Source organism: Vanessa cardui, chromosome 28 (genome assembly GCF_905220365.1).
Source record: "Vanessa cardui chromosome 28, ilVanCard2.1, whole genome shotgun sequence".
Taxonomy (NCBI): domain Eukaryota; kingdom Metazoa; phylum Arthropoda; class Insecta; order Lepidoptera; family Nymphalidae; genus Vanessa; species Vanessa cardui.
The window spans coordinates 2,233,206-2,251,423 of NC_061150.1; the positions used below are offsets into that span (position 1 = coordinate 2,233,206).

Consider the following 18,218-nt stretch of genomic DNA (forward strand, 5'->3'; position numbering starts at 1 on the left):
CAAATTTTTACCTTAAACTATTATTTTTCTTACACGTCCTTTATCAAACCAAGTCATTTTCTTTGCTATCAAAAACGATTTTTTAAATCTTTCACGAAATGAATAATGAAGTCGTTACATCATTGGAAAGAAATTTTCTTGTTAAGTAAAATCAAAGCTTAGTATTTTAAATTGGTATTACAAAATGTATGAACACAAATTAGAAAAATACTTTGCTTAAATTAGGACTACCTGGCTTTCAATGTAATTTATTGAATAAGTGTTAAGTTTACAAGTTACCTTATAATTTGACTCGATTTATACAGCCCACTGAATTAAAAATAAAACACTTTTACGAATTAATATACTGTAATCACATATGAAACTTATGAACTAGAGAACACTGGAAATTATCGACGTCCACGGCCACGGCCTCCACGACCGCCTCTTGGTCCTCCACGACCACCTCGGCCTCTTCCTCTACCGCCTCTCGTACTGCCGCGCGGGAAACCTTCTCGTTTACCCTTACCTTTGGGTGCATCATCAATAAGTAACGTCTCCAAAGGTAAACTGTCGGGAAGGAGGTAATATCTGATATTGTTTCCGCGTATGCTCAAAGTTTCCAACTGCAACTCCTCTTTGTTTTTTAATGTTACTTTGACTGCTTTAAGATGTGTGTTCATCGCTACATCGACACCGGTGATGGTACCGTGAACGACACTACCGTTCTTGAGTTCGATTGTGACCGTCTCATGACTCAATTTCATCAAAAACCTTACTAATTTCATGTTTTTTCTTTGGTTGTTTTTATATTTTAAATGAAAACAAAACTAGCGTCGCTTAATAGATCTTAACCTCAAAAAGTCTACCAAAACTCCAAACAAAATATGGCGGTTTATGAAATATGAGTGTTGCCAACTTGAAATTGATTAATCACGTAGCATAACTCACCATAGATAAAAGCAAAATCAATCCTGGCTGAAAACAACTTCATTTAAATCAAAACATATTATGTCGAATGAAGCAAAGTGATTAAAACGAAGTAATTGGAAAGTATTTTCGTAAAAACAATCATGAATGTAGATCTTACACTTGATGAAACAGAAATAGACATTGATGAGGAAGAAAAAGGAAAAGAAAAAACTGTTTGTGCAAGACTAATCTTTACGAAAGAACAGGTTTTACTACTTAATATAATAGATTTAAACATCCAGCATTCATCTTGTATGTAATTTTAATATATTAAAAAAAAAACACACCAGCTGCATAAACATTTTTGTATTGATTTTGTTACATATTTATTAATCATGTACCTAAAAATGATACATGTAAGTAATTAATTAACAAATTAAAAAATTATAATCGCGATGGTTTCTGATTCTGAATAAGAATTCTTATTAACAACAGCTTGTTAATCAATACTGTTGTTAAGGCAATAAACAAAAAAAGTAAAGCTTAAAATGGATAACGCACTCGTAGAATTATCAATTACAGCTGAAATATCTGAAAAGGAATTAGAAGATATACAACAAAAAATTAAACACAAAAAAGCCGAAGCTCGATTTATTTTAACAGAGGCACAGGTGAAAAATAGACACAATTTTTTTTCAGCCATAGAACATTAAATAATTCAGGCATTAATTTAGGGTTTAAGCGAAACATGTTTTCAAAACAAATGAAATTATTCTAATTATAGTACTTTAGATAATATGAATTTTTTAGAAAGAAGACCTTCACGAAGCTTTCGATTTACTGGATTTTAACGGGGAAGGGAAAATAAAAGCAGAAGATTTTCGAGTAGCAATAAAAGCTTTAGGTAATAATAGTTACAATTATTTTTCTTAAAAGAGGACAGCCGATGGAGACAAATTAGTAGACTAGCAATGTTCACCAAAATTCCTTCCTGTGATATGTATTTTTATTATATTTCCGATATAATAAAAATACATTTTCTACCATAAAGAATCAACCACTATCATAATGAAACACTTACCCAAATATTTTTTTATCAATAATTCTTGCAAGAATAATTAATACAAATAAATACTTTGATTTACAGAGAGACTATTGACTATAATAGCTTATCTCCTACACCTTACAAGTTTTTTTTCTTAGGCTATGAACCAACGAAAGAGGAACTTCAGAATATGATCAGTGGCGTTGACAAGGGGCAAACCGGGAAGTTGAGTTTTGAAAATTTCGAAACAGCCATCATGAGGAAGGTCATGTCGGTCGACAGTGACGGCGACGTGATGAAAAGTTTTCGTCTCTTCGATGTTGATGATACTGGTAACATTTTATTTTAACACCTTACACATACATACATTTACCTATAATTTCTTGCAATGGAATTTCGGGATTGTCCCATCTTCTAAGACCAATTACACTGTAAATATAAAACAAACGAGATCAATATTTTAATGCCTTTAATTTATTGAGGCTTCAAATTAAAGGGTCTTGATCATCATCCATCATCCACCATCCTCCTGCCCTTACCACCATTTTACTTGAGGTCGGCGCAGCATATCCTTCTCTGTTAGACTTCTCTGTCTGACATCACTTCACTAGTAACATTATTTCCAGCCATATCGTTTCTTACACAATCCAACCATCCTTTGCACCCTTCCTCTATATCTATCCACGTCCATACTTTTAAACCTTACTCTTAACGTGGTCCTCATTCCTCCACATAATATGCCCATACTATGACAGCCGGTTTCCCCATAAATTTTCGGCTATACTTCCTCTTGTGTACTCTTTAGTTAAATTTTTGATTTAATCATGTGTTCGTTAATAAATAAATAATAATTTTCGGTAGGGTTTATAAGTTTTGAGAACTTAAAACAGGTAACCCAAATACTTGGAGAGAATTTGACCGATGAGGAAATTGAAGAAATGATAGATGATGCCGATAAGGACTTTGATGGATACGTGAGTTTGTTTAAATTTTATTATTATGTCTGCAAATTAACTATATGCTATATTATTGACTAGTAGTCGCCCGCGGCTTTGCTCGCGTTTAGGACGTTGATTGTCATGTGTCAGGTAACAACAATAGCCTATGTCCTTCCTCGGAGTTCGAGTTTGCTTCATAAAAATTTCATCAAATACGGTTCATCGATTTGCTCGTGATAGACCAAAAGACAGACAGAGTTACTTTCACATACATATATAATATTAATATAGGTTTATAATATATCTGTGTTGTACATAGACTCACTACGTATTACCTTGGCCTCCACCCGACCTCGAAGAATAATTATAGATCAATCACACGACTTTGACATTGGCTTTATCCAACGAATGAGTTCAAATTCAGTTCGTAAATAATCTATGCTTTTCGTTATGAGTTTGTGAACAAAATAGATTTTGAATTAGGCGAAGTTGTTATCTAAACTTTGGAATAAAACTACATGTGATATGTTTTAATACATCATATTAATTTTTGTCACTGGAAATTTTTGATTTCCACTGAATGCACTAATCGTGTGGTCGAGGCTAAAACAACTTTTATGTAAAAGCAACTTTTTTAATTTTGGAGTTTTTAATATAGGTCTAGTAAATTATTTAAAAATAATGTCCTTTTTTCAGATCTCAGTTCAGGAATTTATGAAAATGATAAGGAACTCCGTTAATATTGTAACTCCTTGAATAATATAAATTTTTTTAACAGTCTGTTGTGTTTAAATTAAATGACAATAAAAAGGAATATATACTCGTTTTCTGTAATTTGATTAATTAATTAGGCTCATAATAGTTTACTTTTGTCAAATAATTTATTCTTAGTACAAAATCTTTAAGGAATAATTAACATCATTTCCATATATAGATATCGATTATGGCGTGTATCGACAAAATAAACTTTATTATCTGTGCTCAACCAGTCAATGACTCGAAATGTTATCTGTGGAGGTCTGTGTTTATTTTGAATCTTGAAGTTCGTTTCTGTTTGAAATATTAAAAATATTGAACTTTAATACAGTTGGATACGAATTTATATGAAAAGTATATTAGTTATCGAGTATTTCATGCATAAAATTATGATCTAAAGCTGTTAACATTTAATATATTTTGAGGATACAAGAGAAATATGAAAATGGGTAGGTCATCTAGTAAATGTTTGTTTTTTTACTAACCGCTTTACAAACATTAGTGTAGTGTAGATTTAAAAATTCTACAAATAGAACTTGCCAATTCTATAAAACCAACGTCTAACTTTTTGTTGATCAGTTGTTAATAATTGTGGCATTATATCCAAAGCTTAGAGAAACAGAAACCCAAGCTTATTATATTAAGGGATGGTTTTGAAACCTGCAAGTTCCCTTTTGGGGGATGAGAATGTTATCTATGACATAACAATGGCTATGGTATTTAACATAGAGCTATTAATATATAACATTATCAATATATTGTGGTATTACACGAAAGCTTGTAACTAGAGAGGTACTTATAAACCTGTAACTTAAGGTATTCAGCATTAACTATTAAAAAACAATGAGTTATTTTCTATTTGAATACTCATCTACATACTTTTGTCAAGTTTATGTTATTTACTAAAGTATATATCTTTATATATAAAAATTGTCAGTACATGCATAACAAATTGAAGATGTCTATTTAATGATGTATTGTATTATCAATAAAGATATGATTTCACCGGGATAATGTCTTCCCGAAGATCTAAGTTCTTTATTTAAAAAAAATATATTTTTAATTTCAGAAACAGATGAAATATCTTTAGAAGATAAATGTGAGCATCTTATGAACGTAGTTGTGGAGTCCCGTAAGAGATTCGGTAAAATGTGCATAGATTACGAACAAAAAATGTCTCTTGTAGAAAATAAAATGCTTAATTTGCAAATAGAAACAATATCGAACTACCGTTTCAAGTCCAAAAGTGCTATACCTAATATAAATATTGAGGATATGTTGAAAGAGGTTGATGAGTTTAAAGATGAAATTATGAATAGTCAGAAAAGGGTTGATAATTTGAGACAGAATGTGAAGAACACTCAGAATGTTGTGCTGCAACTGAAAGTAGACAGCGTGGGAAGGAAGCTGAGAAAACCTTTAACAGTGCAGGCAATGTTAACAGATGCTAAGAGTAAAATGAAAACTTAGATTGTTGTTTTATTTATTTCAATTGTGATTATTATTAAACCTGATTTATTAAAATGTCTTTACAATAGTCAATAGTATTTTATATAATAAAAGGTAATTTACTATCCTTATATTTTATTTTTTGCTTGCTATAAAAGATTAAAAACCGAAATTACCTTGATTCGAAATGAAAGTTTATCGTATAGTTAGTACCGATTTATTATCTGTGCAATGTGTAAATCCAGATAACAAAAGTGACGAAAATTAAATTTCATAGACAATAGTGTAAATAAAAATTATTTAATTTATATATTATTAGGAAATATAATATTAAAAAATATTCATATTAATAACATTTAACAACAATTAAAAATATCTTGTTATAATTAATTGATAAATATCAAAAAAATTAAAATATTACTTTTTGTGAATCTGGTTACCTGGCAACTGAGTGAAATGTTGTTATTTCAAGCAATTGATGCAGGACAAACATTTATAACGACTACTGCGTTCTATTTATTGTATTTTGTTTTTGCATATAACAATTAAAAAGTAATATAAAAATGACTGATATTCAAAGTGCTTTCAAAAAGCACTGTATAGTGCCTGATATATTGACAACAGCTCCATCTGAACGAATAGACATTCAGTATCGTGGTGGTGTTATTGTCGATTTAGGAAAAGAATTAACTCCGACGCAAGTCAAGGATAAACCTACCGTAAAATGGGCAACCAAAGATACCGAATATTACACCTTAGCTTTAGTGGACCCTGATGCTCCAAGTCGCGAAAATCCAAAGTTTCGAGAGTGGCATCATTGGCTTATTGGGAATGTTTATGGTGGAGATATTAATAAAGGTGAAGTTCTTTCTGATTACATTGGCTCTGGACCACCTAAAGGAACTGGTTTACATCGCTATGTATTTTTAGTTTACAAGCAACCCGAAAAATGTGACTTTTCAAATGTAAAAAAACTCCCTAATAATTCGGGATCGAATAGGGGAAAATTTTCGATTTCCAAATTTGCTCAACAATTCAAATTAGGCCCGCCTATAGCTGGAAACTTTTTTGTCGCAAAATATGACGATTATGTACCAAAATTATATGCACAATTAAAGGATTAAACAATTTATATTAAAATAATTGAGAAAAATGAAAACCGATAATTTTATATTTTAATAAAATATATGGCAAGCTTTATTCGAAAAACAAACCATGATTGTTTATGGTCTCGATCGATAATTATTTCCGCCTCCGCGTGACAATCTCATTTTTTGGTCCAGTCGCCATATCATCCGCCATTACATTTTGGAGTTTGCGTAAATTGGTCGTTGCATTGTCAGCGCGTCTAACCACAAAGACTTATCAGTGACATTTATAGTGTTCGTGCGTCGTATCGCAGCGTTTCGTTACAACAAAGAGTAGAGACGTTCAATCGTATGTCCATCCAGAATCTCAACACATTCGACCCATTCGCCGATGCTATCAAAAGCTCGGAAGACGACGTACAAGATGGATTAGTCCACGTCCGAATCCAGCAACGGAACGGGCGTAAGACGTTAACAACGGTGCAAGGCCTCTCGTCAGAATATGACCTGAAAAAGATCGTGCGGGCATGCAAGAAGGAGTTCGCGTGCAACGGAACGGTCGTGGAGCACCCGGAGTACGGCGAGGTGCTGCAGTTGCAAGGCGACCAACGCGAGAACATTTGTCAGTGGCTCACCAAGTCGGGACTCGTGAAGCCCGAGCAACTCAAAGTGCACGGCTTCTAAGCCGCATCACCGACACGTAATATGTCCATTGCCGTGACATCATCATAGTTCTTCTAATATTATGAGAGCGTGCGCGTTATAACCCTATCGAATATGTATTTAGAAAGTACCGACGTTTACAGAGACCATTGGATCGAGGCCGCCCGGCCTCTCGCGCCCTGTGCCTTGCTGTCTCCCTTAACTTAATGTATCATAAATGTAATTTTGAATATCGACGCCGTCTCTATCGGACAGCCTTAGTTGCAATCAACGCCGAACGAAATAGTCAATAATCATTTTTGTTTTTTACGACATTATTATAAATTGCTGTAATAATAATAATATGGTGTGTCTCAATTATTAAAACATGTTTTTGTATGTGTGTCTTTCATTTATGCATCGGTGGCGGTTAGCGTCCTCGGTCCTATAACGGGATTAGTAATGAATAACAGTGAAAGTAGGCGGGGCGGGCGTGCTAAGTGGTTAAATTCCTTGTGGATCTGTCACGCTAAATGAGTTTTCTTCCGTCATACTTATTATTAAAACTAATATTTGTATTAAATTATTCTAACAATCGTATATGTGTAAATTAAATGACTCGTTATCGTAATTTATAGACGAGGCCATCGTATTATCAATTGTACAAATAAACTACATACTTTATTGATATGAATAAAGATATGTACGTAACTACGGTATGATATCGACAGATTAAAATATATTCGTATGTTGACCTAATTAAAATTTCACCTATAAAAAATAATATTATCCGTTATAGAAAGTTAAAGATTACCGTGTGAAAGTACATACCAAGTTTTTTTTTTTTTAAATAAAAATTTGAGGTTATTTTAAGTCAACGATGAGTATAAATACATCTTAATTGTATTCTAAAATTAGTCCAATGGATGAATAATTTATTAATAGAACTAGATTCTAAAATATTTAACTGTTGCATTTTAACATGACGGCCAATGCTTGCGTATGCGTTTAAGGAAGCACTGTATCACGATGTACGTGACTCATGACAAGGCTGAGGTCAGCTACTTCATTATTTTGATGACTTACTTCAAACAATTCTATCTTATGAAACAGCTTCATGCGTCATTGTTTCATGAATTATTTGGTTTCTTGTCATTATAATAAATTAGAGCGCTGATTCGATTGAATTTCTGATGATTAAATAGCTTTTAAATAAAAACTTTGAAATTAAAATATGATAACAAAACTAAAGATTTCTAATTATGTCGTTTGATCATTTGAAGAAAAAAAATGTTCAGACCATTTTTGAATATATTTCTATTACAATAGTCGATTAATTATTGTACTTTTACCCATGGTTTTTCTGAATTCCCTATAATTTCAACAGTAACAGGTTCGATTCCTACATCATAAATAAATATTGTTTAGTTTTAAAAATCGCGAATGGTATGGTAATTTTACTTCAAGTTTTTATATTAACATACAACAAAAACAAACTAGTATTCATCTCATCTCATATCTCAAAAAAAATATTATAAAATTAAGAATAGTTGAGAATATATAAATAAAATAGTTTTAAGATGTGTATAAATATTACACATGGGGCTGACAGCATTATTTACCTTTGCATAAGTATTTTAGCTTTTTTTTTTTAAATACAGGTGGCCGAAAATATTGGTGCTTTTTTTTTTAAATTTTAATCATTGAGGCCATATTTCTTCATATATATTTTTTATATTCTACGAAAATTTCTTAACCTCTGCAAAAAGTAGCATAATGGTGCAATGCACCATTGTACGGTACTCGTGTGCATGGCTACGAGTCTGCGGACGTGGTATTATATTGTACTAATTGTAATTTGCACAGACATTACTATAACTTGCTATTCACCTTTTTAATTTAGTATATTGGTATAAAATATTTTAATACCTCTATTATTTATCATAAAAATAATTTAAGTAACATGTTTCAAGAATTTCAACTATAATTTAAAATATCAATATAATCATTGAATTACAGTAGTAGTAGTAGTATTAGAAGTAGTCGCCCACATCTTGGCTCGCATTTGAGGTTGTCATATGTTAGACAAAAAAAAGTATTTCATGTCTATCTAAGGGTTCAAGTTTGCTTCATACCAAATTTCATCAAATTCAATGGTTCGGCGAGTCTAGATGGCCCAGTGGTTAGGACGCGTGCATCTTACCGATGACTGCGGGTCCGAACCAAGGCAAGCACCGCTGATTCATGTGCTTAATTTGTCTTTATAATTCATCTCGTGCTCAGCGGTGAAGGAAAGCATCGTGAAGCATCGACAAATATCATAGAAATTCTGCCACATGTGTATTCCATGTGGAATATATTCCAAAACTTCTCCTCAAAGGCAGAGGAGGCCTTTAGCCCAGCAGTGGGAATTTACAGGCTGTTGTTGTTGTTGTTGCAGCGGTTCGGTCGTGAAAGAGCGACAGACAGCAGACAGAGTTACTTTGACGTTTATATTATTAATATAGATGGTCAGCAATATTCAACGTTTATTTGCCGTTAACAGGTTAAATTGTTGCGGGTAATAACTATTCTAGTAAAATACTATAAGCCCTGATGGGCTCTAATAACTACAAAAAGGCAGATATGAGATTGCCTTGCAATTTTGAAAAAACTAATAGTTGATAACTCATGATACTACAAAAGTTATTTAAAAAATAATCTCAGGTAGAGACGAGTGATGATGTAGTTTTTTTATGGTATAGGTTGGCGAACGAGCATATGGGCCACCTTATGGTAAGTGGTCACCATCACCCATAGACAATGACGCTGTACGAAATATTAACTATTCCTAACATCGTCAATGCGCCACCAACCATGGGAACTAAGATGCTATGTCCCTTGTCCCTGTAGTTACACTGGCTCACTCACCCTTCAAACCGGAACACAATAATACTGCGTACTGTTGTTTGGCGGTAGAATATCTGATGAGTGGGTGGTACCTACCCAGGCGGGCTTGCACAAAGCCCTACCACCAAGTAGTAATTGCTTCTCTTACAGTTTTATGCTTGTAGATTTATTTTCCTTTTTTAATTTATATGATACTATTGTAGAAAACTTCGTACCTATAAAAAATAAATTTGGACCAAAGTGCTTACGAGTTATCGAATTTCATCGATATGCTTTTCACTCCGAATTGTTATCGAGAATAAAATGAACTAAAAAAAATCAAGGATATTTTATTTTCACACAGAGTTCAAATCAAGATCTTAGATTATTTTTATACACGTGGAAGATCTTCAGAGTGGCAAGCAGATCTAGGTAGTAGGCCAATAAAACTCTTGGCCTTCATCGGTACTAATGTGATACGATACTAGACTATGTCCGTATAGGAATATAACATACAGCTAGGTGAGGAAGGGCCCCGTTGCATAGAAAAAGAATCGGCCCTTACCCACTCTTTCCCATTCCTCTGTAACTAATAATTAAATTATAGATACCAAATAAGAAATCTTGTGAGCTGGGTCGTGATTTTCTTGCTACAGAAGTTTAAGGTTTAGTTTAGAGGGCCCCCTGAACTCCGGGGCCCTGGTGCGCTGTACCTCCTCCCACGATAGCTACGCCGCTGATAACATATAATTAAAATAAAAAAATCCAAATATTATGTCTGGATTAGTTATACTAATATCTATTGTATATGACAGTACGCAAGATTTCAGAAGGCTAAGCATACGTAGGATCTTTACCGGAGTAATGTCTTATAACAATAATAATAATCATAATTAATATATAGTGTAATTAGTAGTTAAACAAGACAATAAATTATAGTGATAATGAGTAATAAAACAGTCAGTTTAGTGCATACTATTGACCGTGAGTCAAAGCTTGCGGATTGCTATATTCTATGGCAATACGAATATAATTTGTAATAAAAGTAGCGCAAAGATTAAGAAAAAAAAAATAATGCAAATGTTCCTGATATACGTTTATTTACTATATAATAAACTCTATTGCTTATTGCAGCTTTGTATTTAAAAAATAATCATTATTGTAATTAGTTAATGAAAAGAACCTATTCGTATATATTCGTATTCGTTCTTTTCGATTTCATTGAAATTTATTGATACCATATAACACATATTGTATAACAAAACCACATCTTTTTTTAAAAAAAATAATGAATCGTTTTAGTGAAACAGTGTAATATTAAAATAAAAGTTTCCACAATATTACGAGTTTGCTCAGTTTTGAATAGATAATAAGTGGTTTATTAAGTAGAGCAATTATTAAGAGCAAATTACCACTTCATCTTATTTGTTTACTGTATTAAACATTTTTTTTCGATTTATGGAGCATTTCCATATCCAAAGATTCTAATTATAATATTATTTTATTCGGAATTTTATTTTTATCAGATTTATGATTAACTTTTGAATATTTTCTTTAAGACGAAATAAGATAGCGTAATGATTCTATTGGAATGAAAATAAAATTGTGAAACGGAATACTGATGATTTCATATTTTGACAATGACTTTTCTTGACGACTGATGTACTTGCCTTCAATTTATTTGTCGTTGCTACAGAATTACTTTCAATGCTCGATGCACATATTACCCTTATTTAAATGGTCTTAAATAACAGCATACCCTGTTGTTATGTAATAAAACATCTAATTTATAATTTAGTATAATAGATAGGAGCTTCTCTAGCTGAGAAATATTTTTTTTACATTTAAGGTAATGTCAAAAATATTTATTGATATTTCGTTTTAATATTTTCACGAGACGCTGAACTTGATTTTCTAGTGTTAAAGGCTTTTGAAGATGTCGGATAAACATTTAACGCTGGGCCAGCGTGTTATGGTGGTAGGCAAGGAAGTTAAGGGCTCTATTGCTTACGTCGGGTACCCTACCTTCGCTACTGGGAAATGGATTGGTATTATTTTAGACGAAGCAAAAGGAAAGAACAACGGAACAGTTCGGGGACACTCTTATTTTCGTGTAAGTTTCTTAAGTTACATATATTTAAAAAAAACAATAATATACCTAACAATAATGTAATAACAGCCTGTAAATTTCCCGCTGCTAAGCAAAGCCAAGAGGCCTCCCTTTGAGCATATACCACCTTGCTGTTCCAATGCTGGTTGGTGGATTAACATGTGGCAAAATTTTGTTCCAATTAGACACATGCATGTTTCCTCATTATGTTTTTCTTCACCACCAAGCTCGAGATAATTCAGTGGGGGTTGCCTCTGTTTGAACCCACATTGGTTAAGTGGGCCAACTTAACTCTTACATACATAGCAAGATCTAAAATTATTATAGTAATAGTATTTAATTATTTCACAAAAACAATGTATAATAACTTAGTTCTCAAACAAAGTATATATCAATGACGGGCTATCCTACTAGCTAAAATCCTCTCTCTTAATGTAGAAATCATCAAAATTACAGAAATAGTCCTTAATAAATCACAAATATTTTTTAGGTAAATATAATTCTTTTATTGTTGGTATTTACGCTCATGTGTGTATATTTCAGACGATCCACTCAGAGAAATAATGTATTCTTCTGTTTAATCTTACATTGATCTTGTGAAGCAGGCTTAAATAACTTATTTTTACAGTAGGATAATCTCTGAATACCTAGTTATCTAATTCAGTGATCTTTTTGTGACAGTGATACAACATATATCACTGTGTTCCTAATCAGAGTGAGTTAGTGTACAATCCACTTGCAGTGTTAGTGCTCAGTTCTCATATATGATGGACACACTGTACCTAGACAACGTAAATAATCTATACACATAATATAATTGGAGTGTCTGTTTGGAATATTAAAATATCCCTTTTTTTACTCAATGCATATGTATGTATACACAGTACATATACCAAAATATTTTTTTTTTACAATTTTTGTCGGTCCGTCTGTCTGTTTCGACTAATCTCTGGACCAATTTTGACAGGACTTTCACTGGCAGATAACTGATATAATAGGGAGTAACTCAGGCTATAATAATATATATTTTTTTGTTAAATTCAAACACGTAAAAGGTCACGGGCACAGCTAGTAAAGCATAATCAAGAATGTAGAGTTATAAGCTAGCAAAGTAAAAGTTTAGTGATTGAAAACCATATTTGTCAGTCTATTGTCGTCTCTAAATATAGCACAAGATTTAATCGGAGAGCAATACATACATTAAATTGTAACTAAAGCTAGTATCTGATAAGAAATTACCAATTATTAAATTTATAATTACAGTGTGAAGAAAACTATGGAGTATTCGTACGACAGACACAAATCCAGCTCCTCGATGCCGAAGACAACCCAATGGAGACCTCGATGACAACATCTACCGAGGAGAAGCCAGTCTCTAACAGGCGATTGAGCAGGTAACGAGGATTATTAATAAATACTAATGGGATGTTGTTATACAAGAGAGCGCATAAAAATTAATATATAGTAATTAATTTTAAAAGCTACAAACAATTCAAATAGTTGGATGTGTTGTCCTATGTTGCGTAACACTGTTGTTTTTTATAAATTATTTTGTTGTTATAATAACATGTATGGTTAAGTTTGATGGCATTAATGCTTGATGAATTCACTAATGAATTTTAAAAACTAATAATAATTATCAAATAGGATTTTTTTTTAAATATTAATAAAAAAAAGTAATTGAATTTTTAGGTAGATTAAAATTACGATTAATATTATAAGAATTGTTGTATTAAAAAAACTATTTATTTAAAAGTCATCGCAAAAGGCTGGTAACACCAAGCCAGGATGCGGGCAAGGCAAGCAAGACAACTATGAAACGGTACTTTTTATACATCAAGTAAAGCTGTTTCTCAAAAGCTATATATATAACAAGAAAAATTTGCTGAAACCATAAAAGCTTAAAAAAAAAGTTGCTTTTTTTCAGCCATATCAGTTTGGAACTACAGATTCAAAATTGAATGCATTTGCTTACATTCTTAAAAAAAAAATTATATATTTTTTTAATTAAAAACATTTTTATTTGAAAATAATAAATGTTGACATTAATCTTAAATATCTTACCAGTTTAAAGCAGATTTATTAAATCTGTAACAGTTTTGTTCAACCATCGTGTTTTCTGTACAATACTAAAGTTTTATAATTTCGCGCGCAAATAGAAGGGCACAATAAAAAAAAAATCTTCAGAAATATAGTGGAACGTGTGTAGTACAAAATTATTTTCAGTTTTTTTTTTAATGATAACTGTAAAACAGTAAAGGAGTTGTTTTAAGAGCCGTAAAAAATTTGGAAAAATAAATAAATACGTTTTATATTTTTTTATGAATATCTAAACAAACTGTTTACCACGATAAAATATTTAAAAACGAAAATTGCATACACAAGTGTCGATGTATTTTGTATACAATCTTTAAACTAAACATACTATCCTTTTTTTGCACTACAAGAGAGAAAGAGATGATACTATTAGTTTATATATTGTATACAAATCAATTACTAACAGTTTTTAGAATATTAACCATTATATAGATAATGTAAACATCATTATTGTCATTTTTAGTTCATCATTAAATTAATATTTTTTTGACAAATATAATAATTACATAAATATTTTTTTTTAATAACATAAATTTGTCATTAGCGTGTACCATTTTTTTAATTAACAGAAAATCGAAAAATCATTCATCAGATCATTTTGTGTAGGATTTAAGTAGTGAAATAATAAAATAAAAGTATTTGTCTATGCTGTGGTTAGAATGTTAATATATATGTTCAAAGTTTGTTTATTAGTGCATACTCATGTTCTATTTAAGGAAAAGCATACAGATACATCCTGTGAGGTCCCGATACAGCTAGACGTACATAACTCTTTACCCAAGTCGATTCCCAAATATTTAGTGTTGCAATGTTATCGCTATAAAAATCATCTATTCTTCACGGGCTTCGTTTATTATCAAGAATAGTTTTTAATTGCGCTTAAATTTCACGTAAACATATTATTATAGTTTTTTATTAATATGTATTTTTCGATTTTCTCGATATCATTAGACATTTTAACTGATAGAGTGTGTTTCTTTCTCGCTAGTATAACAGTGGCCCAGAGGTCTAGACCGACTACGTGAGTACTAGCTGCCGTAGATATGCACTCGCTTAAGCTTCGCACACATTATGCTTTTAAACTAAAGGACCGGCTACACTTGCGCAAGTAAACGCTGGCAGTATAATGTATTGCGTTTGCCTGCGTAGTTTCGATAATGCTATTGAATTTATCGTTGTCGTTGATCGCGCGGTTTTATTTCGTGTAGCCGGAATCTATTAATAAAAATAATAAAACGTGTTATGAAATGCCGCTAATGCGTATGATTATATGTTGAAATATGAATAATTGTATGTTAGATTTTATACGTATATTAAATGTTTTTAACATATACCTATATATATACTGTATGTTGATTCGGTTTAATTTTGACACACATTAAAACTGTCAATGTGACAGTTCTTTATTTTTAAAATTTTGACTTATGGAGTTCGGCCTATAGAGTCAGAGGTAAGGTGAAGTATATCGTGTGTAAAAAGTGTCCCTCGAAATGTATGAAGGCGCTACTGGAGCTAGAGGGTGATATTTGAAGGAACGCGCTTATATTTGTAAGAGTCAACGGAAGTATAGGGAGGAAGATAGATGGTTGGAATATGATGGTTAGATTTCTTAATCCCATTAAATAAACGCATGAATGTTAATCTTAAATAATTGTGATAGCTACAGTGGCGCCATTTTGGCAAATTATGGACATAATATTTCATACATTTCGGTATACACTTTTTCGGGTCTTCTTTATAATATGAGATAAATCTCCTTGCCTCTAAGCTCCATAGTCCGGCCGCTGAGAGATCCGGTACCTGTCAGGACTAACCTTGAAGCTGCAAAGAGTTTTCGATCACAATATTCTGGGTGATGTTATCACTTTCATCATCGATGATAACAAATGAACGCGTTGTAATTAATTTCACAATCGAATAAAATATGTGAGTGATGATATGATATTTGACAACTGCTGACAGCTAAATGACTTCCTAGAAACTTTATTTTTCTGTTTGTTTATTATGGTGGGATATCAGCTCTGGGCTTGAACACGGTGTTGACGTTTCGACGTCCCTTGTCTTCTATGAGATCGAGAGTTCCCGAAAATATCCCGAAAGCCCTTTTGCTCGTAGCACTGATTAATCGATGTCACGAATGTAGGACCTAGTTTCCGCCATCGGAAATACTGTAGAGGTATAATCAGGTATGGTGTATTGTGTTATCTGTACGAACCCCCCAGAAAACTCGGGGGTCATCCAGCTCCTAATCTCCAACTATATTATAATCGTATATTTTTCTTATACTTATGATATAATTAACTTACAGTAGTTATTATATTTTAGTGCTGAAATTAGTTTTAAATATATAATAAATATAATATTGCACTAGTTCGTGAACTGTTCTTTTTTTTGTATCGTAATGAAAAACAATTAAATATTCTCTCAGCGGCCGGAGTTTAAATTCTGTCACCACGTATGAGTAAGCAGGATAGATATATGTATCTATTTCGTTATGTCATCTCTTAGTATCTACGTCATATTTTTTATTAATATTTAGATGGATAAACGCGTTATAATATATCTGCTATGTTTTTTTTATATAATATGATTTAGTAATTAATAAGTGATATAAGTATGAATTGCATATGGATGGGGATTGATATAATTTATATTCATATACTAGATCCCATAATTAATAGGAATTATATTTAAAGTCCCTTGCCTAAGAATAAAAAGGTGGATATTACATTAAAAAAAAAAGAAAAATGTCAAATAATATTGCTTTCAATCCTTTGTCAAAGAATAAATGTTGAAATAAAAAAGAAAAAAAAGTTATTAATGTAATAAAACCTTATTTTAACTAATATCCGGTTTATCGAATTTGATTAGCTACTGTTATTATTTATAGGTCGTTACGTCCATTCGTATTACGTTACATATTTTCACGTCAATGATTTCACGATACCGAATAGCGTTTACATTCATTGTCTTATTTTACTTAGAATTAATAATATTTACCAAATATAACAAACATAAGTTTATTTATACATCTAAGTTTAATACAAAAAGGTATTATATATAATTATATATGTAAAATGTTATTCGAAATCGTTTACAATTTTATAGTTAACAAAACAAGATATATAATTATGTATTGTATTTAACATAGTTATAATTATATGTTGCGTTAATGTCAGTGATACATGTATTGTGTCTAACATATTGGATATTATATAAGGGTTCGGAGGAAGGCGTCGCCTGCGCAGACCAAGACCGGAAGTCTTTCCATGTCGAGGTAAAAATAATAATTAAATAAAAAGCACTGTATATAGAGCACGTATATGTCGTCCTATATGTTTGTATTGTTTTTCTATATGTTAATATTTTGTACATAAAATGTATATTTCGTTCTTGCATAATGCCATTTGTCTTTAGTTAGATCATTTCGATGCTATTTTGTTATTTGTTAATAGATTTAATTTATAATGTTTTTTTTTAAGTTGATCAGTCAATTATAGTGCTATCCTTTTCTTTCAAATAGCAAATCAATGGTGAAAGAATGACTACTACTATTTTACTAAACATATGCTAAATTGAGTCGAGATGGCCCAGTGGTTAGAACGCGTGCATCTTAACCGATGATTGCGGGTTCAATCCCAGGCAAGCACCGCTGTTTCATGTGCTTAATTTGTCTTTATAATTCATCTTGTGCTCGGTGGTGAAGGAAAACATCGTGAGGAAACCTGCATGTGACAAATTTCATAGAAGTTCTGCCACATGTGTATTCCACCAACCCGCATTGGAACAGCGTGGTGGAATATGTTCCAAACCTTCTCCTCAAAGGGAGAGGAGGCTTTTAGCCCAGCAGTGGGAATTTACAGGCTGTTGTTGTTGTTTGTTGTATGCTAAATTTAAAAGTTTTTAATTTGAGTTGATAGTGTTTAATTGAATTTAAATAATGTGTAAATCAAAGGAAGTAGGAATAAAGGTAAACAATAATTAGATTTGCGTTTTTTTTACTTTGCTGATAACTCAGCTATGTTGTGATTCATGTCACTACTAAGAGTTTATAATTAATATATCTCTATTTATAATACAACACTATTACACTTAACTACTTATATACACTTTCATTTTACTTTCAAATTTCCGATAACAGTTTCAGATGTGTTTGTTTAAGCTTCAAGCACAAGAGACATAATTCTTGATCTTGATGTTTTGCGTTGGAACGAGTCAGTATTTCTTACAGCACTATTATCTATAATCACTCACTAAGCTTTAATAAGCGCATACCGTAACTCGCGTAAGATGAAATCGACTTACGACTTTTGATGCGAGTATACTTCGAATTT

At 31.7% G+C, this 18,218-nt stretch overlaps 6 protein-coding genes across 7 annotated transcripts in view; 5 read left to right on the forward strand and 1 right to left on the reverse strand.

Annotated features, from left to right (window-relative positions):
- Nucleotides 1-329: 329 nt before the first annotated feature.
- LOC124541679 (probable small nuclear ribonucleoprotein Sm D1) lies at nt 330-899 on the reverse strand. The gene has a single exon (XM_047119606.1). It carries the CDS (start codon nt 765-767, stop codon nt 390-392), a length of 378 nt encoding a protein of 125 aa, XP_046975562.1. The 5' UTR covers nt 768-899; the 3' UTR covers nt 330-389.
- Nucleotides 900-942: 43 nt separating this feature from the next.
- On the forward strand, nt 943-3,654 carry LOC124541677 (caltractin-like). Of its 2 annotated transcripts, none has more exons than XM_047119604.1 (5): nt 943-1,157; nt 1,702-1,795; nt 2,095-2,268; nt 2,798-2,910; nt 3,571-3,654. In XM_047119604.1, exons 1-5 carry the CDS (start codon nt 1,053-1,055, stop codon nt 3,628-3,630), a joined length of 546 nt encoding a protein of 181 aa, XP_046975560.1. In that variant the 5' UTR covers nt 943-1,052; the 3' UTR covers nt 3,631-3,654. The 2 variants fall into 2 exon arrangements, with proteins under 2 accessions (XP_046975560.1, XP_046975559.1); XM_047119603.1 differs by lacking the exon at nt 943-1,157 and adding an exon at nt 1,381-1,562.
- Nucleotides 3,655-3,896: 242 nt separating this feature from the next.
- On the forward strand, nt 3,897-5,167 carry LOC124541678. Its single transcript, XM_047119605.1, has 2 exons — nt 3,897-4,079; nt 4,700-5,167. Exons 1-2 carry the CDS (start codon nt 4,070-4,072, stop codon nt 5,098-5,100), a joined length of 411 nt encoding a protein of 136 aa, XP_046975561.1. The 5' UTR covers nt 3,897-4,069; the 3' UTR covers nt 5,101-5,167.
- Nucleotides 5,168-5,628: 461 nt separating this feature from the next.
- On the forward strand, nt 5,629-6,500 carry LOC124541660 (protein D3-like). The gene has a single exon (XM_047119586.1). The coding sequence runs from the start codon at nt 5,643-5,645 to the stop codon at nt 6,201-6,203; it is 561 nt and encodes a 186-aa protein (XP_046975542.1). The 5' UTR covers nt 5,629-5,642; the 3' UTR covers nt 6,204-6,500.
- LOC124541661 (eukaryotic translation initiation factor eIF1) lies at nt 6,449-7,208 on the forward strand. Its single transcript, XM_047119587.1, has one exon. The coding sequence runs from the start codon at nt 6,519-6,521 to the stop codon at nt 6,849-6,851; it is 333 nt and encodes a 110-aa protein (XP_046975543.1). The 5' UTR covers nt 6,449-6,518; the 3' UTR covers nt 6,852-7,208.
- A 4,117-nt stretch (nt 7,209-11,325) lies between these two features.
- Nucleotides 11,326-18,218, forward strand: part of LOC124541531 (dynactin subunit 1) — a 39,266-nt gene continuing 32,373 nt past the window's right edge. The window contains exons 1-5 of the mRNA XM_047119447.1: nt 11,326-11,526; nt 11,596-11,790; nt 13,051-13,181; nt 14,873-14,905; nt 17,105-17,161. Of these exons, the coding sequence (XP_046975403.1) occupies nt 11,614-11,790; nt 13,051-13,181; nt 14,873-14,905; nt 17,105-17,161 (398 nt within the window). The 5' untranslated portion in view covers nt 11,326-11,526; nt 11,596-11,613. The remainder of the gene's footprint in view (nt 11,527-11,595; nt 11,791-13,050; nt 13,182-14,872; nt 14,906-17,104; nt 17,162-18,218) is intronic.